The sequence below is a fragment of the Ambystoma mexicanum genome, chromosome 3q (assembly GCF_040938575.1).
Source record: "Ambystoma mexicanum isolate Mex_15411 chromosome 3q, UKY_AmexF1_1, whole genome shotgun sequence".
Taxonomy (NCBI): Eukaryota; Metazoa; Chordata; class Amphibia; order Caudata; family Ambystomatidae; genus Ambystoma; species Ambystoma mexicanum.
Window position 1 is genome coordinate 1,140,495,259 of NC_090926.1, and position 25,400 is coordinate 1,140,520,658.

At 47.6% G+C, this 25,400-nt stretch overlaps 1 protein-coding gene across 4 annotated transcripts in view; it reads right to left on the reverse strand.

Annotated features, from left to right (window-relative positions):
• Positions 1-25,400, reverse strand: part of TECR (trans-2,3-enoyl-CoA reductase) — a 338,617-nt gene that overhangs the window by 166,621 nt on the left and 146,596 nt on the right. The window contains exons 1-2 of one of the 4 annotated variants that reach the window (XM_069603953.1): positions 16,218-16,250; positions 15,613-15,663 (exon numbers count right to left, since the gene is read on the reverse strand). In XM_069603953.1, coding sequence (XP_069460054.1) covers positions 15,613-15,663; positions 16,218-16,235 — 69 coding nt within the window. In that variant the 5' untranslated portion in view covers positions 16,236-16,250. Of the gene's footprint in view, positions 1-15,013; positions 15,149-15,612; positions 16,136-16,217; positions 16,251-25,400 lie in introns of those variants that run through there. The other 3 variants (XM_069603950.1, XM_069603954.1, XM_069603951.1) reach the window with 3 other exon arrangements.

Genomic DNA, 25,400 nt, shown 5'->3' on the forward strand with positions numbered 1-25,400 from the left:
AAAAACATGGGGGTCATAGACTGGATACCAGATGACAGACATCATACTTTCCGAGGGGAGCTGATCAATGATCCTACACTAAAAACTGCCTGGAGCCAGGCCATTAGTCATCCAGAGAAGGGTACAGGCTACCCATGGTTTAAGTCCTCAAAAGGCCTGTTATATCGGGTAACCAAGGATAATAGCACCACAGAGGTAGAACAATTACTGGTACCCCTGGGGTTCAGGACCACTGTCTTGAAGCTCGCCCACGATACAACAACAGGTGGACATTTGGCAAGGGAAAAAACACAGGAGATGCTGTTAAAAAGGTTCTATTGGCCAGGGGTATTCAGGGATGTGACCAAGTACTGTGAAGAATGTGTTGTTTGCCAAATAATCAACCCAAGACTACCTCCCAAAGCCCCTTTATGCCCCTTTTCCGGAATAGGAATGGACATTGTGGGACCCTTAGAACCTAGCAGCCACGGCTACCAATACATACTGGTGATTGTAGACTACGCTACACGTTACCCAGAGGCCTTCCCAATGAAGGGAAAACAGTGCGACACAGGTGTGTAACCTGCTGGTTCCTTTTTTTTGTAGAGTGGGATTACCAGCCGAGATACTTACAGACCAAGGAAGAAACTTCACGGCAGGGGTGATGTGGCGAGTGTGTCAACAGCTGAACATCAGACATACGCACCACTATCTACCACCCACAGACAGATGGACTGGTAGAACGATATAATAAGACTATCAAACAAATGTTAAAGAAAGTAACCGAACCCATGGGCACTAATTGGGACAGAGCGTTGCCATGGGTACTGAGGGTGTTAAGACACCCCACAGTCTTCTCCCCTTTTGAACTTTTGTTCGGGCACAAACCTCGAACCATGTTGGACTTGGTTCGCAGTGAGTGGGAAGATCCAAGAGGAAGAAACCCAACTCACCGAATATGTTATCAATCTACGGGATAACCTAACCAAAATAAGAGAACTGGCCAGGGAGAATCTGAACCGGTCTCGGTTAACTCAAGAGAAATATTATAACCGTAATACCAGAGTAAGAACGTTCCAAAAAGGAGACAAGGTTTTGGTGCTGTTACCCACGTCATACAATAAAATGTTGGCTCAGTGGAGGGGTCCTTATACCGTACTAAAAGTACTTGGACCTGTGAATTACCTGATCGAGCAACCAGACAGAAAAGAACTAACCAAGAATTATCACGTTAACCTCCTGAAGGCCTGGAAGGAGTCAAAAACAGATCCAAAAATGGTGCATCTGGTAAATCACGAGCTACAGAAAAATGAAACGGAACTCTCCGCACTTCAGACTGTTCATTGGGGTCACAACCTAACAGAAGAAGAAAAAAACAAACTCATGGAAGTCCTTAACCCTGTCATAGAGGTTTTCTCCTTCTTCCCGGGCAGAACAACATTGGTAGAACATCAGATCAAGACCATACTAAACCAGTTCGTAAGGATAAGACCCCATCAACTTCCTGAAACCAAAAGGGCGGTGGTACAGGCAGAAATAGAAGAGATGCTAAAACTGGGGGTTATTTAAAAATCAACAAGTCACTGGTCTTCCCTGATAGTCCTGGTGCCCAAACCGGACGGAACCACCAGGTTTTGTATGGACTATCGAAAACTTAATGAGATTTCCACCTACCAGGCTTACCCCATGCCTCGTATAGACGAGTTATTGGAACGGCTCGGCGCCGCCCGATATCTGACCACGATAGTCCTCACTAAAGGTTATTGGCAGATCCCCTTAAGGAAAGAGGACAAGATTAAAACAGCCTTCTCTACTCCATCAGGGTTGTATCAGTTTACGGTCCTACCTTTCGGACTTCACGGGGCTCCCGCCACGTTCCAGGCACTGATGAACCAAGTCCTGACCCCCCCATAGCGACTACGCTTCAGCGTACTTGGATGACATCATAGTGTTCAGCAGTAGCTGGGAAGAACATCTGGAACATCTAAAGAAGGTTGTGAAGGAGCTCGGAGAAGCCGGTTAAGGATAAACTCAAAGACGACGACCATTGGGGCCCAACAGACAAAGTATCTGGGGTATCTAGTAGGTGGAGGAAAAATTCAACCACAACTGGACAAAGTCGAAGCCATTCTGAAGCTACCCATGCCCAACCGTAAACCAATCTGTGCTTTTTTGGGCTTTGTAGGGCATTATAGGAGGTTTATACCTCCGTTTTCCTCAATAGCAGCCCCGTTGACAGAAGCACTAAAGAACACCTATAAGAAGGACATACACTTAGACCAAGAAGCCATAGGGGCATTCAACCACTTAAAAAAGTCCATCTCAGCCCTACCAGTCCTGTGTTGTCCAGACTTCAAAAAGGAGTTCTATCTACAAACCGACGTGTCTGGTTCCGGCTTGGGAGCAGTGCTTTCCCAAGGCGCTGAAGAGGATCTATACCCCATTGCCTTCATCAGCCGGAAACTCCTACCCCACGAGGAATCATATTCTACTGTGGAAAAGGAATGTTTGGCTATAAAATGGGCTATTGAGGCTTTAAGATATTATCTCTTAGGCCGGTCATTCACTGTTCACCGACCATGCGCCACTACAGTGGTTGGCCGTACAAAAGGACTCCAATCAGTGAGTGTTAAGGTGGTTCCTCACCCTACAAGAATATCACTTCAGAACGGTACATAAGCCGGCGGCTTTCCAGGTGGTTCCGGACTACCTCTCCAGGAGTCTAGATCGACCCGAACGGCTCGAGACCTCGGGGCGAGGGGGGACTTGTGAACGGAACATAGGAATACCAGCAGTAGCAAGCCAAAGGGGAGAAACAAAGCAAAGCCCAGAGAAGAGGGTTGAACAAAACGGGCAGGCGCTAACAAGGTCACAGGCGACCGAGGGCCGCGAGTCATTGAAAGGCGGGATTAGAGAAGACCTGAATGGAAGCATCCCGGCCATACCCGCTCCCCTCTACCCAAGGAATATAATGGCATGTAAGCGAGGTGACTTCAATCAGGCCGTTAATATTTCCCAGCAGCCGCTAGAATGCCTTCGAGCAGTTCCGTTCCCAGGACAGGGGAAAGACACGACAGGTATAAGCGTGGGGATATCGGGATACGGAGCTACCCGCCAACACTCACCTTCAATAGCTCGTTTCATCAGCCCCACAGCTGCGGCAATGCCGACCCACGTGGAGACCGGCGTTCCTCTCCTCTACCCTGGCTTGGCAAGCGAGGCACGGAGGCAACCTTTGTTACGAAAGGAAGGGGGCGGGGCTTATGGGAACCTTTATAGACAATCTAAAGAAAACATCCCCGATTGGTTCACAACTTTCCAGCCCCTATATAAGGTGGACACAAATAACGGGCTGGGTGTGTCTTCTCCATTCCCTTGCAGGTATCCGAGAGAGAAGAAGCAACAAAGGCGCTGTGGGCTTACGAAGACTAGCTATACGTGCAGAAAGCCTCACCCTTACTACAGAAGGAAGAAAGAATCCTTGTTTGAACTTTATTTGATGAAGCAGAAACCTTTTTTTATCCTGAATAAAGGTATTTTTAGTTCAACCATCCTTGCTGCCAGGTCTCTCCTTACAGTAGGAAATACTGGGTTTTTTTTTTCACTGCGTTATCTTAAATCATGAACAGCAGTTTTAGAACCATAAGAAAACCTCTGTTCATTCACAGATATGAGACGAGCCAAATCACACAAATTTAAGACATATTTGCAAAAATCCCTAACAATAAAGGCATAGAAAAGATAATATTGGGAGAAAAAGGGATTGAAGGCCGAAGATGATCAAGGGTGTAAGTGATAATATATTTATTTTATCAGAACAATAACTCATTCAACATCGCGATTTTGCATGCAAATTACATTTGAAAGTAAAAATCGTTGCGGCTACATAAAACGCAACATATTTATAAAATTGTTCTTGTTCCCGTTTTTCTTTTATAGAAACAATTCATAATTGGAGTCTTATTCCAAAACAATTAATTGAAAACGAACTATTGATGAAAGAAGGAAATTGATTGTAAAATTAAACTAAGGACGAAGAACAAATACATGTCACTTCTCCCTCCTGAAGAACCATCTGACACGTGTAGAGGGATCAAATGTATCAAGAATTGATGTAGATAACGTAAGAGGGATCAAACCAATCTAAGAATATCAACAGACATGGACAAACTTGTTTTCTAACTTTTATATGGAAAACAGATGGAAGCTTTTGATCAAATTCATGTGTAATACCATTAGAAATGTATGTATGATTTAAATACAGACAAGAATATGTAAGAGTTGTGAAAATAAACAAAAAAAGTTTTCTTTTTAAGCGCACTCAAAAGAGTACTAGTTTATTTTTTCTTTTCTGATTTCCAAATAATCGAATTGAAAAACGAACAAAGAACAGATTCAATCTTTCGCCATTTTGCCTCTACTGTGATCAAAAATATGCTATTAGACAAAGCTGAAAAGTTTCAGACGTTGCATTTTGACCCCACATCTGTGTCACACGCGCGTTTGGAACCAACACAAACACCATCGTCTTCAAAAGTTAAGGAAATGTCTAAATCCTCAAAAGAGCAGGACAGTAAAACAGATCCACAACCATAAAACGACACTACCAGCTATTTGGATCCACTAAAATTGGGAAGGAAACCAACAGGTTTGGGACCAAACTACAGAACAATAAACCAGAGCTCCTCCAGCGACATGTCAACAACCCGACTATCATCCCAAGAATGAATGAGGAAGTCAATGAGGCGTAAGATTGGTCATGGATGTCAAGAGCCCTGACCTCTCAGAACAAACTATATCCACTCCCTTTATTAAATGATGTGCCAAACAAACTCCCAGAGGGCAAAAATCTAAACTTTGTCTCGACCAGTCCAAAACTAGCATCTTGGAACACTAGAGGTTTCAACCATCCTACAAAACCCAGCGATGTCAACTTGGGCGTTTGACTTGGTCTGTCTGCAAGAGACATGGTTAAGGCAGACTCCAATCATGGACAGCTTTAAAATCTCAGCTAGCTAAGCCTCAAAGGGAGAGCAAGGACGTCCTTATGCTGGCCTTTTAACAGCCGTGAAATCTGGTGGCCCTTTAACTCTGATAAGAACTATCTCGTCTAGTTCTCTATCCCAGGAAATTCTCATTGGCTGGGGCAAGGATACAAATAATGATGCAATTAAATCTCCATCTAGTATTGTACTGATAAATGTTTACTGGAACTCAATGCTCATCACAGATGACATCTTTATCGATCATATAACATCTTTAAATCGACAACGCTTATCTGAATCATCAAACACAATACGTCGTCGTATGTGGCGATCTTAATATTCCAGGTCTGGCTGATCATCCTTCCCGCTCAGGAAAATCAAACTGGAACGCCGAACATACTTGTGGACAACTGTGGAGAATGTTGATGGACGAGAAAGACATGCACATGCTAAACGGAAACACACGCAGCGATATATCACCATCCCCGACGTGTGAAAGCATGAGCCGTTCGTCAACAATAGACTACATCTTTGTCTCGAGGAAATTCCTACCTTGGGTAAATACTTTCAGGGTCATCAGAACATCAAATAGCGACCATCTGCTATTCCTGGAATGGTCACTTCAAACGCCTCACATTTGTGAAACAATGCAGGAAACACTGGAAGTCTGCAACGGTGGATCTCGGCTGAAAATTCGAAAATAACATAAAAAAAACATACAACGAGAAATCAACGAAGAGGGAAACTAGTTGATTACACTCCGTTGTTAAAGCCATACCCGAACCAACACCAAAATGTTTAACAAAGAACTTGTCCTCAGATGATGGGTGGTCATAAAACTTCGACAGGCAAACAAACCACGGTCAATTGAAAATAATGAACTTCTCTCTGTATAGAAAACAAAATACAAAAACTGGCTATACTCTGAAAGACGTCTAATGTATCAGGCTGACTCTAATGCTGAAGTCACGCACATCAAAACACACTAGAAGCTTCTGGTCCCCGATTAAAATCGATTGGCTCAGACTTCACAAATGATCAAACACATCCAATAGGTGAGGATGACTGGATAAATAATTTTAAAAAGCTGTATTTTGCTGAAAGAGACGTCAAACACACCACCTATATACAATGTCTTGAGCCCTGGTTATGGGAATGAAATCGACATCATCAAAAGACGCATCTTGAGATTAAATGGTTATTGAGCACCAGGACCAGATGGTCTGACAAATTTTATGCTGAAAGAAGGCGTCGACAAGTGGGTAAGCTTCATTCACGCACTATTAACCCAGGTGACTTCATCTCATCAACTACCGGGTTCATGGAGGATGGCAATAGTGGTCCCGATTTTCAAAAAGGGAGATCCACTGGAGCCAAAAACGTATTGACCCATCGCCCTTCTCGATGTGATTGGTAAACTTTACGGTGCAATACTCCTACACCATCTGAAAATAATTTAGCACAGCAAATAGATGCAACCATCCTTTGCAGACAGGCTTTGTTAAGGGCCTAGGGACAGGAGTAAACATCCTACATTTGAACATCTTAAAGGCCCGAACACAAACAAATAAAACTAAGATATTTTTTGCATTTGTGGACTTGGTCCAAGCTTTTGATCGTATAGATCATCAGAGGCTTGGAACAAAATTAGAGGCCACAAATTGCCCAGTGTCTATACTAGAACCCATTAAGGCTATGCATCAAAAAACAACATTGAGAGTGAGGCTAAACAAAGCTGGTTTGTTGTCTGAGGAAATTATCACCAAGAATGGAGTAAAGCAGGGATGCCGATGGCACCTGCACTATTCTGCTTTTTCCTTGCAGACATTGACTAAATGGAAGAAACCACCAGACCTTTTCCACCAAAAATAGGGAGGTGGGGGGAGGACATCATTACATGTCTTCTGTATGCAGACAATGTAGTTCCGATTGATCAGACCCCGGTGAGACTCCCAACGCCAACTGGACACATTAAGTAGATACATAAAAACAAATGGCCTGGAGATAAACAAAACAAAGACCAAAATCTTAAGCCTAGGAAACTCAAATTGAGGGAAAAACAGTTTCTCATGGTTCTTAGATGGTGAGTGCATCGATCAAATATTTGGCCGCCTGGCTCAGTGACACCAAAACAAATGAACCGATGACGACACAACTGCAAATAAAAGCGAAAAATCTGGCTACCCAGGCTTATGTAATAAACCAGAAGAACAAGTTACTTTCTTACCTGGTAACGTTCTTTCGATGGGATGGTCCGACGACGTATTCCATATCTATGACAGGTAATGTCCACAGCTGTGCTGCTACGGAAAATCTTTGGCGTCTGCGTCCTGCGTCGATGCGCCGTCCCAGAGGACCTCCTCCGACGGCCAACGTCACCCGATGTGATAAGTAGGACGCACGACGCCGATAGCCTCAGTTATAGTTTTTTCCCAGAACGTGTGCCACCAGTTTTCTGCCAGTCAGACACACAAGGCCTTGCGGAACGCAAGCTGCAATCGCAAAAGAAATTCTGCAGCGGGGAAGGCAGGGAGGGAGCGATATGGAATACATCGTCGGACCATCCCATCGAAAGAACGTTACCAGGCAAGAAAGTAACTTGTTCTTCGAGGGGATTGGGTCCTCCGACGTATTCCATATCTATGACAGACTCCCAAAGCAGTACCAAGCAAGGAGGTGGGAAAGAATTTAGAATACAAATTTAGCATGCACAATCAAATTGTGGAATAGAGAACTGCCTTGCCAAAGGCCAGATCTTGCCCTCTGATGGAATAGAGGGAGTAGTGACGTACAAAAGTATGTACTGAAGCCCAGGTGACTGCATCACAGATGTGACGAATAGGAACTCCCCTCTGCAGGGCAGTAGACGCAGCCACTCCTCTGGTAGAATGGGCCCGCAAGCCAGCCGGAGGGTCCTTACCCGCCAAGCGGTAACAATCGGAGATAGCCAAAATAATCCAACGAGACAAAGTTTGTTTCGTCACAGCTTGTCCCAAACGCTTTCAAGCATAACCAATGAAAAGTTGATCGTCCACTCTGACCCGAAATATAAAAGCTCAACGCTCTCCGAGGATCAAGCCTATGGAGCCTCTCCTCTTCCTTACCAGGATGGGGAGGAGGATAGAACGCCGGAAGAACAACCTTCTGGCTCAAATGAAAATCCGAAACCACCTTCGGAAGAAAAGAAGGACGAACTCTAAGGACAACCCAGTCCTTGTGAAACACAGTGAAGGGTGGCTTAACTGAAAGTGCCTGTAACTCACTCAGTGAGTGGAAGTAACCACAACCAAAAACACAGTTTCCAGAGTCAACAGTCTCAAAGGGCAAGAATGTAAAGGCTCAAACGGAGCACCCATAAGAAACTTAAGAACAAGGTTCAAATCCCAACCTGGCACCAAAAAAGGTGACGGAGGGAACACATTAGTGAGCCCTTTCAAAAACTGCGAAATTAAAGAAATCTTAAAATAGGAACACTCTTCAGACGAGTGCTTAAATATGGACAGCGCCGCCAGGTAACCTTTAATGGTCCCCACTTGCAAGCCCCTTTGGGCCAAAGAAAGCAAAAAAGACAAAACCATGGGAATGTCGCATTCAAAAGGATCCACATTCTGAACTCTGCACCAGTCGCAGAACTTTCTCCAACGGCACAGAGACTTTGTTGCCGGTGCCTTGCCCAGAGCAACACCTCCATCATGTCTTCAGGGAGGTCCCAATCCTTACACCTCAACCTTTCAGAAGCCAAGCGTGAAGATTGAGGGATCTGACCTCTGGATGGAGAACCCGACTCCCCTCCCGCGAGAGCAGATCGTCTCAGTAGGGAAGACGACGCGGAGGGCAGATGGACAAGTCTAGAAGGTCTGGGTACCACGTCCTCCGGGCCCACGCCGGAGCAATGAGGATCATCCGGGAACCGAACCTCCGTAACCTCCGCAGCACTTGCGGGATGACGGGGACTGGAGGAAACGCGTACAGCAGTGGGAATGACCACTCCACCACGAACGCGTCTCCTAAGGCTCCTTTTGGAGGAAATTCCCGCGAGCAAAACCTTTCGCACTTCCGGTTGACACTGGAGGCGAAGAGATCCACTTGAGGGGTCGCCCAAAGGGCGAAGATCTCCAGGAGAATCTCCTGAGCCAGCTCCCACTCGTGAGAGATTGTGCTCTGCCTGCTCAGAGCGTCCGCCGTCTCGTTGTCGTCTCGGGCCAGATGAACCACCGAGATCGAAACTTCCTGCTGGATGGCACAGAACTCGAGCTGCATCGCCTCCCTGCACAGCGGAAGTGACCCTGCCCCCCCTTTTTTGTTGAGGTAGTGCATGGCCACCGTGTTGTCCGTCAGAAACAGGACACTCTTCCCGCGCACAGTCGGCAGAAAAGCCTTCAGGGCTAGCCTGACGGCCCTCAGCTCCAACAGATTGATATGGAGACTCCATATCAGAGTCCAACGACCGCTGACTGTCAACTCGTTGGCATGAGCTCCCCATCCCGTGAGGGATGCGTCCGTCACGATTGTCACCTCCGGCCAGGGCAGCCAAAATGGGGCCCCCTTCATCAGATTGCCCTCGACGGCCCACCACAGAAGGTCCCGGGCTACCGAGGGCGGCACCTGAACAGGGTCCGACAGCCTGCTGGAGGACTGAGACCACTGGAGCTTGAGTGCCCACTGCAAAGATCTCATCCGCAGACGAGCCTCTGGCACCAGAAGAATGCAGGATGCCATGAGGCCGAGCAGTCTCAAGATCTCGGATGCTGGGAGATTCTGGGCAAACTGAAACTTGTGCACCATCTGCTGAATGTGAAGAGCCCTCACCTGAGGAGGAAAACACTGCCCCAGGGAAGTGTCGAGCACCGCTCCGATGTACTGGAGCCGCTGCGTTGGTGTCAAATGGGACTTCTTTAAATTGAGGGAGAAGCCCAGCCTGTGAAGGGAGTGGCAGGTGACGGACAGATGATCAAGGACTTGCTCGGGAGAGCGCCCCCTAATCAACCAATCATCCAGGTAGGGGTAGACGTGAATCCCCCTTTCCTGAGATGCCCTGCCACCACCACCATGAGCTTGGTGAAAACCCTCGGGCGGAGGTCAATCCGAACGGCAGGACCCGAAACTGAAAGTGCGAGTCGCCAACCGCGAACCTCAGGTACTTCTTGTGCTTGGGATGGATCGGCACATGTAAGTAAGCATCCTTGAGGTCGAGAGACACCAACCAGTCCTGAAGTTGAAGGGCCTGGAGGACTTGAGAAAGAGTCACCATCTTGAACTTGTCCTTTCTGAGGAGTTTGTTCAAACCGCGCAAGTCCATGATGGGTCTCAATCCCCCGTCTTTCTTTGAAATAAAAAAATAAGGGGAATACCATCCCTTGTTCCTCTCCGCTACAGGCACCAGTTATATGGCGCCTTTCTCCAGCAGGACTTGAATTTCCTGCGCAAAGAGCGGATCCGGACTCTTCAAAGAGAGGTTCCCTGGTAGATTGTCGTGAGGCCTCTGCCGAAAAGGAAGACAGTAGCCGTGGGTTATGATCTCCAGAACCCACACATCCGAAGTAATGGCTTGCCACTTTACAAGATGCTGTGCCAGCCTTCCCCCCAACCAGCGAACCATGGGACCTGGCCTCATGACTGAGTGGTAGCGGCTGCGGCTTTGCCTGAGGGCAAAGAGGCAACTGCCCGAACGGCCTTGGCACCTCCAGTACCTTTGTTTCCACCTCTGGCACTCTTACAATGGCCTCTTTGACTGCTAGCTCCTCTCGCTTTACTGAAGGACGTGTAATAGCGAAAGGAACCTCCCCTCCATTGCTGTCCCCTAGGACGAAAAGGCGGAGGTTGGCGAACTGCAGCACCCAACGATTTTGCTGCAGCTTTGGAGGTCTGCAACCTCTCAAGGCTCTCGTCAGCCTTGCTGCCAAAAAGGTGTTCACCGTCAAGAGGCATGTTGAGGAGCCGGGACTGCACATCAGGAGCGAACCCAGACTTCCGCAACCACGCAAACCTGCGCATTACGGTGCTCGCCGCCATGGACCGGCTGACACAATCCGCCAAGTCCAAACCCGACTGAACGGCCTCACACATAGCATCCTTGCCATCCTGAACCATAGCAAGGAAACAATCCCGTTCGTCCCCTTCGGGAATATGATCAGCCGCTAATGCAACACAGTTCCACAGAGTGTGCGTGAAACGAGACAAGGCACATATGGAGTTGGCCGCCTGAAGCGCCATACCCCTCCGAAGAAAACACTTTCTTCGCCCAGCCGTCAAAACGTTTGTCGTCCCTATCCGAAGGGATGGTAGGATAAGACGCCTGCTTTGCCGGGGCCGTAGCCGCCTGCACCACCAAACTCTCCGGGGTGGGGTGCCTAGACAAGTAGCAGGGGTCGCTACTGGCTGGATGGTATTTTCTCGACAAAGACTTGCCCACTGCCGGGAAACTCTCCGGAGCAGACCAAGCCGCCGCCGCCACCCTTCTCTGCAGAGCCATATGAAAAGGCAAAACTGGGTCAGTGGGTGGACCGAGATCAAGGATGTCCGAGAGATCATCCTGAACGAACTCCCCTGGGGGAGCTGACCAACCCAAGTACTCGGTAACCCGAGACATAAGGCGCCGATATGGAGAATCGGCATGAGTGCCGGGCTCCGGCCGACAAAACTCCACCTCCGGAGAGGTGTCCAGTCCACTGGCATCATGCAGCGACTGCCTCAGGTCATCAAACTGGCTATGGCCCGAGATAAGGTCATCTGGAACCGTAACCAGAACCAGGCCGCCATAAGAGCCTTCATCACCCTCTGCAATGTACTCCAGGCGGGGAGAGGAAGACCTCTGCGGACCAAAGCAGTGCCGGACCTTAACCATAGCCTTTCTTGGGGCAAACCCCGTGCCACGGGGCCCCTCCGACACCACCGCCTCGAAAGGCGCCGGCGTCGACAGAAAAGGCATCGACGCTGAGCGAATCGGCGTCGACGACAGCTGCAGCCCCGCCAGCGTCGACACAGTCCTCCAAGCCAGAGCTCCGAGCGTGTCTGTCGACGCCGGCGCTGACGACCCCCTCGGAGACGGCACCTCGAGAGAAATTATCGATGACCTCGGCGCCACAGGCGTCGACGTCTTCTTCGAAGACGGCACAGGATCACGCGGTCTTGAGCGCGCCGAGGACCGGGTCCTGGAACGGGCATGGCGAAAACGGCTACCCTTGTCCGAGCGGGACCTCTCCCGCGAGCCATGCCGACCACCCGAGCCCAAAGGCGTACGGGCGGTGTCTCTCGACCGGTGCCGACCGACCCCACTCGGAGGCGCGGATGGACCGGTGCCCTGCGATTCCAGAATCGCTAGCATCTGCTTCCCGAAGGAAGCCCATTCCTCCGGTGTCGCTTGCATGGAGGGATAAGCGACCCGCCGACGGGCGGAGTCCTCGGAAGAGGACGGGGAAGGCGACCTATGCCGGCGCTTCCTGTAATTCCTAGAAGAGGCGGAGGAGTGGCGAGACCGACTCCTGGAAGGAGACCCTCCGGACTTTGATGACGACGCGGAGAGTCACCCCTCGAGCCATCGGTCGAAAGCCCTGCAGACCTCGACTTCCGGAGCTTAGACACCCGGCCTACCAACAGCTTCTTCTTGCGTTCCCGCAAGGCCTTTGCAGTGAGCGACTGGCAATCGACACAGTCGTCCGTATCGTGGGCCTCCCCGAGGCACCAGAGGCAGGCGTTGTGCGAGTCCGTGACCGACATCTTGGACCCACAGTCCCTGCAGTTCTTGAAGCCCAGACGCGGGGTCGAAGATGAGAAAGACAATCGCCACGAACAGGTCTTCACAACCAACCGAACAGGTTCAACGAACTGAGAATAGAAAACAGCAAACGCCAACGAGTCGAGGCGTACCGAGATTCACAAAGCGAACACGTTCATGGAAAAAACAGAACTGAGGTTATGGGCGTCCTACTAATCACATCGGGGGGACGTCGGCCGTCGGAGGAGGTCCTCAGGGACGGCGCATCGACGCAAGACGCAGACGCCAAAGATTTTCCGAAGCAGCACAGCTGTGGACATTACCTGTCATAGATATGGAACACGTTGGAGGACCCAATCCCCTCGAAATATGGCTGCTTCTCAATATTACCGGTTGTTTGGTTTTACAAAGCCAAGTTGACACGGCTCTCACATATGGTGTGGAGGGTATGCCGAATATCGCAACAAACAACTGGGTACAGCTGGAGGGAATTTTCTGGAGGAAGGTGCTGCGCCTCCCCTCTTCAACCCCAATTCCAGTAGTGCGTCGATAACTGTAAAATGGAACATCATGGCTCTATACAGGAAACTGTTCCTTCAACCATGCCCTAAACCCTTGGAAATGCTGATAGTGAAAAGCCTGGTGATAAATATGGCACTTGAAGATATCCTCACAATTAGATGAGATTGGAGCCTCTTTAGATCTGCAGTTGGAAAATCCCACTAGGGTGAAGAAGAAACTAAAAGTGGGATTGGATTCTTACTTTGGAAGCAGCAGCGGGATATAAACGTACTGCTCACCTACCAGCAGTATCGTGGAAACTGGATTATGTTTGTAAATATCTGAACCAATTCCCTGATAGGAGTATACAGACCTTTTCCTGCTGATACACTTTAACATTCTTCCTACGAAGAAGTTAGAGCAACGCGTGGAGAAACAGACTTGAACATATGCCGACACTGTAAGAACAACGTAACGGTAGAAACCTTAAAACATCCGATTATGCGGTGCCCAGCATTATTGGAGAAACGTGCAGATCACTTTTTTTCATTGAAAGGTGACTACCGTTTTTCGGTCGTAGAATCATGGTGGGAAAGACTGATGGAAGGTAACAGGATTGGTCTTGTTATTTTAGTTATACAATTTTGTGCAATACTATCTGATGGTTTATAACCGACAAAAAGGAGAAGGACTTTTAAAAGATTAATCATCAAAATAAGGACGGATCGATTGAATGAGTAAACCGGCATTGTGCCCTGTGTCTGTATTTTGTGTCTGTTATCTTCATCTTCTGCTTGGTAAAAAAAAAATTCAATTTATTGCAAGTAAAATTAAAAATAAAACAAAAATGGACTATACTAATGGGGCTGGTTGCAGTTGCAGTCCATAATATCTGGTAAGCCAAATGTTTAAATCCCGTAATCTACAGAATTGGGCTGGCCCGATATAGGTTTTGGCTTGTGGTTTTGGTCCTGGAAATGAAGACTAGCCAGTCCTCTGGCCTAAGGTTCCCAACTAGCATATAATAGGGCTTCACTTTTGTCGCAGCCACTCGAGTTCTTCACACGTAATAAGGAGTGCAAGCAGTTAGTTGTCTGTATTCTCAAGCAGGTCATGAACATTGGTCCTGTGCAGTGCATAATGCAGGCACACAGAAGCAGAGGTGCGCGTGTGCAGGCCCCCAAGATTGCTCCCTCAAGTAGCAAGGTCTTCTAAATTGCCTGAAAGATCTGTGTCGACAGTTGCTTGTCATTGGGGCTCAGGATGTGTTCTCTTGAGAGGACATCCTGTCCTGCTGCTCTCCCTTCCGAGCTAAAGCAGGGCCCTTAATGTTGCACACACGCCGGCAGGAATGGTGAAATGCAATACTCGCTGTGGCTGGATATGTGTCCAGGCGGCACCTGCTGCTATCCCGAGAAGCACGAGGGGCACCACCACCTCCAGAGTGCTGCATGCGCACTGTGGGCGAAAGACAACCCCGAACTTTCCTGACTGGCCTGTGTGGTAGTGTACATGTATGGTGCTTGTGAAATCGCAAGCCGTGAAAGCTTACCAATAGTATACTTATTTCTCAATACAAAACCAGATGTTGCCTCGCACCTTCACCAGGTCGACATATAGGCCCCGTGTCCGTTATAGAATTAGCGTTGTATACTGTTGTATTTCTGGGCAATGAATCCAAAACACACTCCCCGCCCTCTTAGCAGGTGGTCTCAACTTTAACACGGGCATTCCCAAGAGCTGCTGCAGACTTCCTGTAAAGCAATAGCAAGTGCCTCGTGGGTGCCTTATAACCAAACGCATGCGCAGGGCCAGATTACTCATGTGCACAGACCGCAAAACATTCTCTGCGTCGCTTCTGCTTCTGTGGCATATTACAAACAGGGAGCCAGTCGCTGCTGCCAGGGCTGGATGAGAGGACTTGCTCTCTCAGCCCTGGGCTATTTAAGCCCTCAGGGGTGCAGGCCATTTCCGGCCGGACCCCCGAGGGCACCCTGACTGCGCCCTCCCTAGAGGAGGCGAGTCCACGCAGGGGGCGGCCAGAGGGGCGGCCCGCTATGTGAGCTGCGCCTCTAGCGCCCCCTGCGTGGGCTGGCGCATCTGCTGGACATGTCCCGTCCAACAACAGACTTTTTGAGAAAGGTACCCAAAATCGCGCATGGCACTCAAACATCCAGGTATGCAACCTTTGAAATGCGCAGGAAAAGGGCGTAGAAAGTGCGCAGCCCCTTATACAATAAACACACACACGACTTGCTCATATACCGCATTATTCTGCGAGAGGTAACCCGCTCATCAAGGATCGAACTCTGAAGTACAGCCAGGAAAAAATGATCCACACCTCCCCTTGCAAAGACACATGTGCCCCCCCAGACTTTGCACACCCACATGCACGCACCCTGCCCAAAGAATAATAAAAAGCGGCGCCCTTACCTTGTCCAGGAAGCACAGCTTTTCCCGGGTCTTGCCATCCAGAATCTCCACCTCAAAAAAAACAACAGCCTTTTTAGCTTTTTTGACCACTTTTGAGGGCGCCCGCTTAGCTACCGCCCCGTTAGCGCTCTTCTTGCCGCCTGGCTGGTTCATTTCCGCTGCCACCATATTCATATCCATGTCTGCTCTATCTGGGGGGCGCTCTGGGTAATTAAGAACTCTGGCTTCGGTGTCTGTGCTTTCAGCTTGTTTCAAGCAAAGCGGTGCTGCTGGCCGTGGGGCATATATGAGCGGGTAGTCTCCCTCTGGCTCGGGCGCAGCAAACTTTGGAAGCAGCGGCCAGGCAAGGCACCCAGCAACCCAGCTGGCCCTGGTTTTCAACTGGGCAGCTGTTCACAGTGTTACGTTGGCAGCACTAGGCGTGCGGGTTGGTCTGCTTGAAATAAGCTGAAAATCAGGTTCCCGGAGCTTTCAGAGGGACAGGGCGCACCGCTGCATGGCGAGGAGATGGTGCCTGCTCCCTGCGCGCCCTGTGCTCCAAGATGTAACTCGATAGGCCGCCGAAAGTAGAAGCTAAATATAAATCCTTGCCCACCCGGGTGCACCTCGGAACCCGCTCGCATCTGCTGAGACCACCCTCCCTGCACCGACTGCTGCGGAGCACCTTGCGCCACGGGGCTAGGAGCAGTGGTCGAGGTGTATTTAAAGTAGTAGTGGAACTATGTTCCCTGCTGGTCTGCACCCACTCCCCACAAACCCCATTGCCGCGCCCCTCCCACGCACAATACAAACCCCCAAACACACGCACCTGCGGTTTAAGGAAACGTCCAGTGCACTACACTGAAAGCGCAAGTTTTAACTCCTTCCTACACTTTTATTTTAAACCTAAACCATTCTGCAACGGTTTCTTTTTAAAATAAAAGTATAGGAGCTGTAAAACGTAATTTAAAAAAGTAGAGGAGCACCGCTCCCTCTCACTTCGACCACTGGCTAAGGGGGGTGTTTAACGGTTCTGGTGGGCACAGGCAGCCGGATTGGAAACAGATGGGGCGCTTTGGAGGGGCTTTCTCTGGATGTGTCCCTGCAACAGCAATGTCTAGCTCATAGCTGCTTTAGAGCCATGTGCCACCTGAACAGTCGTAAATCAGACGTTAATATTAGAAGGCGTTTGACCCTTGAAATTCCAATACCAGAGTCTGACTTTCAGTCCCCCCACACCCTGTACCCTGGCCAATGAAAGCGTTATATAATCTGGCCAATGAAAGCGTTATATAATCAACAATACTGATCTAGAAGCTTCTCATCGTTACACTCCCGCCTCTCCACCCCGCCGCGCCGCCGCCACCACCCCACGAGTCCCCCCTCCCCCCAAGAGTGTTTATTTTTTAAATAGAACATAAAATCATTCAAAAGGCACGACCAGGACAAAAGTCTTGCAAATAAGTGGGCAGAGGGGAAATAATTAGCATGCGCGCCACCACAGGACATGAAGAGACATCAAGCAATGCTAGAACCTTTCAGTACGTGGAGGTGGTTAGGTAAGAATTGGTGCAGTCACACTGTGTGAGACTACACAACACCTATATGCTTGGTAATGAGTAACCCATCTTTTGGTATAGACCTGTACTGCAGAAGTTGGTAGTGTGACTGAGTAGCCAGGCCTATCTCAAGAAGGGTAAATGTGAGCTGTAGAGCTGTACAAATGAAATCCGTCAATACAAGTAACTAAATAACTATTATACTCAAGATTTCAGTTATAAATAATTATTTACTTAACCACCGTTTTAAATAAACATTCTTTAAAAAGGCAATTCTTTATAACAGTTCACGTAAACTTTGGAAATACTTTTCAGAATCAAGCTGGTGAATACTCTTTGGCTATGTTCAACACACTTCTCCTACACCCTGAAGTGACTTAAATTACAAGGATAATATTTGCATTTACATACCACCAATATACTTTGTAGACTATGAGTTGCAGAAGGGAGGGGTTAAGGAAAATAAAAAGATTACAACAGTTTCGAAAAAAGGTGAGGACAACGGAATCCTCCAACGAAGTGTAGGCAAGCCTTTCCTAGCAGTAACAGTATTCAACCAGCTACAACCTATCAGGGACAAGCACTGTCAAAGCCAATGGATTTAGAAGAATGCCTTAAGGCAGCCAGGACAGCCAAAGCCAATTGGACAAAGTCTAGAATCTGATACACTTCTTGGGTAAGTCTTTCACAAAGATTGTTCAAAAGGAAATCACTGAATACACACAAGCTGTTAGGCCTGTGCAAAGGGGAGTTGGAATCAACTGGTGCCTCCCTCTGGCACAGACTCCTTGCCACTCTAAAAATTGACGAGAACCATCTCCGGTTCCAGAAGCACCTCAAGACCTTGCTCTATTCTTCTGCCTTCGTTCCCCCTCTCCCCTGCTTATCTGTTCTGTCTTGGCACTGTGCACCTGGCCACCCTCTGTCCTCTGGGCCCAGGTACCTGGCCACCCTGCCATCCTCCTGCACTGCCTCCGGGCCACCCCTTGCACTGGGGTCTGTATCTGTAGCACAGCTCCCCCCCTTTCTTCCTGCACTTATATGACCTACCCTGTCTGTTGCCTTGAACCCAGCACTAATGCATGTCTGCCTAATAACACCTGAGTACATTTAAATGCACTAGAGAGTAAACGTAACACATTATTGAATAATTTGGGAGTGCCCCTTTCTTCGTTTAAAGGCCATCGGTATACAATAAGCCAGTAATTCGAATGATAGGTTGTACAAACAAGCAACCGCGAACCACAGGCAACTGGGAGCTCTTCTGGTACATTTAGAAAGATTTCCCTGTTCAATTTACAATACTTCAAGATTTGGTTTGAATTTACTTTCGAAAGGCGAAATCTGCGAGTTCCGATCTTGGTCTGCTTCCACATCTAATTCCTGTAGATTCTGTAATCAAGTGGGATAACCAGAATGTCAATAGGGCTCATAATACAAAGCCAAGACGATGAAAGAACAGATGTATAGATTTTAACTTCTTTCTGGATCTCGACAGCATCGAGCCGGGTTTCTGCGTTCTTTATGGTGCACATAGTTGGATTTGTGTTGGCAAACTGGCTCTTCGTGATTAAATAAAGCAATGCGGTTCCGCAAACTGCAATGTTCTCATGACTCTAATAAGCTTGGGACGGGCAGGAGATATTGAGCTCAAGTTCACCAAGGTCATCTTGCAAGGGAAGCAGAGATTCAGCTTCAGTGACATGCCATCTCAACTGGATCCAACAAAGCAGTGTGGGTTGACAAGCGGCAACGTCTTACGGCTCGAAGAGGCTTGAGACAGGCAGATGATTTTCAGGTTGCCACAGCTCAAAGTGGCTTGAAGCGAGTGTCAAACGCAGCTCCGTTGGGTTTTTACAAATTCCTTTTGAGCATTCACAATGGTTCGAAATTGCAGACAGCAAAAGACAGTGTACCGTGTTGGTTGGTGTGCTGTGGTGCTCTAGACCGGGCACCAGCGGAAAAGAGTCCGTCTTCGGCAACAGCCAGGACGCTGGTCAGGGACACTAAGTGCTTGTTATTTCAGCAGCCAGTACCAGTCAGGCTTTCCATCCAGCAGGTTGCTTCAAATGTTCCCCAGACAAGGTTAGGAAGAGGGTCTGCGACCTTGTTGTAGGCCCATGTCTTCACCCAAAAAATGGAAACTTTGGCCATCTTTTACCCTATAAGCGTCATCTAGTTCACCACTAGAGCACACAAGACCATAAGACTGAAAATCTGCTGAGAATTCTGTTGAGTATCACATATGGTGTCAAAGAGACTGAATATCCAGGATACTCTCTGGATGGGGGTGGGGGTGGGGGTGAACCAGAGGATAGTGTTCCAGAGGAGCTCCATTTACTGAATCATCCTTAAATCGACAGTGTTTTTCTACCAAGTGACTGACAGGCTCAGTGCATGAACCAACTCCAGGGTAAGATTAAGTGAAGAAAGAGCTCCCTTCCTGCTCGGCTCTCAAAGCACCCATGCAACTAGGTACGGATAAATGTGGGCACCCTTTCACCTCAGGAAGGTCATCACCGTGGTGAAGATGCTAGTCGCTGAGTTGCAACCGAAGAGATGGCCTCTGAACTGAAAGTGCTCTCACCCCTAGGAAAACCTCACAAACGTGCAACCCTGGCTCCATATTAAGATAAGCTTATATGTTCTGTAGGTTGAGAATGCACATCCAGTCCATCGCCTATAACCAGTGCTTCCGATAAGATTGAGGTGGGAGTTTTTACTCCCTATTTTTAAACTTTGAGAGTAAATGTGATTTCAAGAGAATAATTAGTTTTCTTGATTGCAAGAGAGTACAAAGTATGAGATATCCAGCCGACGTGTGCAAAACGGTATGGAAATCATTTCCATGCAGAAGCTTTCTGTATCGTGACAGAAAAGCAGGTTTCTCTCACAATTAACCAATAAAGCACATGCTGCAGTGGCACAAACAGCCTCACAAATGGAACAGATGAGCACTAAAACAGAGTTTCCCTTGCATATAAAGAAATGGTGCAAGGTGTAAAGCAAAGGTGGAAGATTCCCAGAGAGAACAGATCAGGAATGTGTATGCGTAGTAGAAGCTCCGCTCATATACAAGTGTAACATAGCCTTGGTAACGCACACTCCACTCCTAATATAGAAAAGGAGTTCTATGGATCTCAATAGAGAATGCTTGTCTCACATCGAACAGGAACATTTTGAGTCTCAAAAATGTAAGATTACCACACTTGGAACAGATACATTGTGGGTCATAACAGTAGAAGTTCCACTTGGATTGGGAAAACTGCATGGGATGGAGCAGTGCAAGCACCCCCACACTGAAGAGGTAAATTAAGGTCCTCACCACAGCAGTGCAAGCTACACTCGCATATAACTGGAACAGCATAGGCCTCAGCAGTCCAAATTACTGTCACAAAGAACATGTCCAGCATGTGGATCACTGATACAGCAGTGGGAGAACCACCCTCATAGAACAGGAACAATTAATTGCCTCAGCAGTTCAAGATCCTCAAAGATGGAACAAATACAACATTGATAGGAGCTAGTCAGAATACACAGGCTAACTTGAATCTGAAAAGCTTTGCATAGTAGGTATTCAGAAAACCATAATTCAGCACTTAGAAAAACAAATTATTTCTATACCAATTCCCCAGCCACTCTACAGCTGGTTCACTTCCTAAAACATGTCACAGAAGTGGCTGTTAATCTAATACAGGGCGATAGTCACTCAATACGCCTTCCATTATCTGACCATTTGATCATTATATATATATATATTAATTTTTAAAAAACACAAAAACCTAGCCAATTACACAAGCAAACATGCAAACATGCAAACATGAATTGGCTTGTGATGTTTAATGAAAGTCCTAATTTCCTGGAACTAGTACTACCTAATGATATGCCATCAATGCAGAGACGTAAGGACTCGATGCGAAATTCTATACCTAATCTCATGGTCAAAGTTTGGCTGGACAGAGTAAATGGTTTGTTATTTATATAGCGCTTTTGGCAAAGCACTGCATTTACATAGAATTAGCACCCAACCGAGTTGGTACTCATTTTTTGACCTCAGAAGTATAAAAGGCTGAGTTGACCTTGCTGGGATTCCAACCTGCAGACTGCAGATCACACAGATATAGCAGCAGCGAGCACTCCACCCGGCTGAGCTATTTTACCGGCCAACATTCTTCAGAGGTTGATAAACTATCGACAGAGGTATAATAATCACAGTGCCAAGAAGTTGGACGAACCATGCATGAAGCTCTACATAACAAAGTGAAATATCTATCTGGGTAATCACTACAGGGACAGATTTTACTGAGTTTCCATTTCAATTACAAATGGAAGTCAGTTGCGTTTGTTTTTGAACAGCGCTTGCACTTGCTCCAGAGTCAGGGTTTGGATCTTTTTTAATTGTATTCTTGAAGATTTAAAAGAGGCTGTCTCACCTGCGATTGTAGAGTGTAAATTACAATTATAAGTACAAAATGATTTGCCTCCTCAAGGGGGGGATGAGAAGTAAGCAAAGGTCAACCAATGACAAAACTTGAAAATTAATATGACCCATTAGAAACAAAACGGATTTCAATTCTAACTCAGTTTTCCATCTTGTTAATTATACGATTCTAAAATGGTAGGAAAATAAATATGCACAATGCTTCTATCTGCTCCAAAAGCACCTACACACAAAACACAGCAGACGCTGAACAGAAAGAAACCATTCCTAAAATCACTGTTGGCAGTTTACTCCTGAAAGGCTTCGGAGAGATAATGGCAGGCTTTTCTTCATGCTTGAAATTACATTCATGTAGATCAACATCAAAATAAGAGTTCTGGTTTCTGTCAAGTAACGGATCTTTGCACTGTCCTGTGCTCTAAACCTGCACGCAGGACAAGGATAACGTGGTCGTATTTCCAAGATTTTAATAGGCCTAGTCCAATGATTATCTGGAGGCCTGCCTATAACGCTGCAGAGATCCGTGCCTGCACGACTATCCTAAACCTCTCCATAGGCAAGACCTTGAAGAGAGAGGGAGATCCCAAACAGTCCTCTGCCCCGTGATCAACTACTAGATGCCGAAAGAGTATGGCCCCTTCCTGGCACGGGTTCCATTAAAGTTGTTGAGGGAGGTGGGGCCAGTCAAGGTTAACATGGGGTAGCTTGAAATGTTCTACCGCATACACACAACAGACAAGGTGCAATAATCTATAGTTCTTTGTTTAAAAACATGTGTTTATTCAAATATTCAATAAAGTCACAGTGCAGTTTTACAGTTACCAGGTACATCTGAGATCCAGCACAAAAGATCACTTCCAACAAGCCCTCGACCAAAGAATCTTCCCTTCATGACTCGAATCTCCTGCTGCCCATTCCTCCTTCCTCGTCTATCCCCATTACCAAGTATTGTTCTCCTCCCAGTCACGTTCAGGGGGGGGCTTCAAATCTACAGAGAAGTGCAACTCATCCAGCAACTGACCCCGGCCAACCACCACCCCTTCCTCCGAGTCAGGGTCCCCAGATCTTTGATACCACTGCCTGCCAGTAACTCCTGACCACCGGGCAGTCCCAAAGCATGTGCCAGATCACATCTGATCTAGACCCACACCTACAACAGTCCTGGCTCAAAGTTTCGTCATGTAACCCGAGTCACAAACTATGGAGGACATTAAATTGCATCAATTGAAACTGCGTTTCTGGAGTCCTTCCCAACTTGTTGCCATATTTTCACCCAATCCTCCTCCAAAATCTGGGAACCCCCATCCACTTTCCATTTTCTCTTCACCGGTAGGTCTTGTTGGGGGAATTCCACCCCTATCGCCTGGTGGATTCAGAAAACCCAGGCCCCGCCATCCCCCTGAGTAAGTAGCACCTGCATCAGTGGGCTCGCCCTAGGCTCCCTGGGATATCGTTCCACATGGCCCCAAGCCACCTGGTCACTATCCCATAAGTGAGAAAATGCCCCCTCCAGATCCCATACCAAGCCCTCCATTGTTTGAACGTCAGCAGCGCCCCATACTCAAATAGATCCCCAACGTGCAGCAGCCCTTCTCCCTCAGATCCGAGAACCCCACCTGTTTCATTGCCAACCGAAGTCTCGGGTCCACAATCCAGGAAAGATCAGCGCTATATAGCTCCTTAGTTCACAACTTCCCCAAAAGCTTCTTCATAGTCGCCCGCACCACCTGAAACACATTAGTGGCCCCTCCCCTGCCTCCACCCACCACTCCCCATAGAAAATCCATGGAAAATCCATACCCCACCGATGAACCAGTAGCACAGCCAACAGTCCTGTCAACAACTCCCCCACGCATCAGCCCATACCAGTATCACCAGTAATTGTGCCGCCATGAAGTACCCCTCATAGGCCGGCAGATTAAGGCCCCTCTCCAGGCACGGACGTCTCAAAGTCTCCAGGAAAACCTTCCTTCTTCCTGTGTTCCAGAGCAGCTTCCCGACCACCTCATCCAGCATCTTAAAAAAAATGCTTTCCTGATATACAGGATATTAGTAAAATAGTAGAGAAGCCGTGGAAGCATCCTACAAAGGGCCACCCTCCCCATCAGCGACAACGGTAGTTTCCAAAACTGGGCCGATTCCCCTATTCGACAGCACCCTGCAAGTATTATATACAAACATGTCTGCAATATAGTGGAAAATATGTATACCCAAGTATCGGAATGATTCCCATTTCCACTGTATCCTCCAGTCCGGATGGAGAGCTGTGTCGTGGCTGCAGAGGTCCCTCTCAACCCGCCTCACCCCCAACTAAAATAACAATGACCTTTCTGTATTTATAGCCCCGACCATGTCCGAAAGTTTCCCAAAATCTCCAGCAACATGGGCATATTATCCCTCGGAATACCCACATATTACAACAAATCATCGGCATATAAAGATTCTATGTGTCGTACTTTCCCCGCCAATATCCCTTCCCCACTCATCTCTACTGGAAGATATCGTACCAGTGGCTCCAAAACAAGCGAGAATAGTATGGTTGAGACCGGACTCTTGCCTCGTTCTTCTGCCAAACCCCCACTGTGACAAAACCCAGTCATTGGTCTTCACCCATGCCATGGTCCCATTGTACAATAACTCCAACCACCAGCAGATGTCCCAGAACCCAAAAGCCCTCCACACCCTGAACAGTCACTGTTACTCCAGAGAAAGAAAGGCCTTCATCATATCAAAGGATGCCAATGCCATTTCCAGTGTCGCACTTCTACCCTGATCCATCACGTGGTGTAGGCGGCAAAGGTTTGTCGTATTTCGCCCCTGACAAATCAGCAGTGATCTAGATGAATCAGCGCTGGAGCCACCCTCAATAGTCTGGTAGACAAAACCTCCCCAAAATGATTGCATCAACATTGATTAGCGACACCTTATCATACACTCCACAATAGTGTTGGAATTAACAGATGTATATTCATATTCATTGTGAGGTAGGGCAGACAACTATGTAACTGAAGGTTTAAATCAGATGCCATAGGACAGATGATGAGCCCTTCAGGGGACACTCATCAAGGAGACCGCCACATTCTTTCTAGAAAACTAATAATGAAGTTGGCATGCTGATCATCTGGGAAGCATTTAAAGTATATACTGGGGGGGTTATGCTAACTGACAGAAGGGGCTATATTGAAGACAGAATGTATAGAATTAGACAAACTAGAGGGAACATTGAAAAACCGGGAAAAACAATATGATCAAGCAAGACCAGATGGATAGCCATGATTTGACCTCAACATTTCTATTTTGAAATGGCTGAATGCGGCAGTGCCGAAATTGAAATGCGCCCCTCGGTCAAAACATGTTTCCCCACCGCCCCACTACTTACCTGTTGGCAGCACACCTTGTTGTCTGCAGCCGACTCTTCCATACCTCTGCAACGCCAGTTCCCTTCACTTACGTGGATCGGAACTGGTGCCGCAGGGTCCTCTTTTTTTTTTTTTAAACTTTATTTTCTCTGGAGTGGGGGACACCACCACAACCCCCGATGCCATTATAGCGAACAAGGGTGCGTGGGACACCTCTGCAATCCTGATGCTGTTGTAGCGAGCAAGGTTGCTGAGGACACCCCCACACCCCTTGTTCAATTTAATGGCACCAAATGGGATATTCGTTCGAAATTTCAGCTGTTCGAAATATTCATTCAGCCGAAATTCGAACAAATAGCCCATTCCCTTTTTTAAACTTCTAATATATCAACGGATACCAGACCAGACAGCTGTTTAGCAGAGATGAGAGGACTAAAAACTGAATCTGAT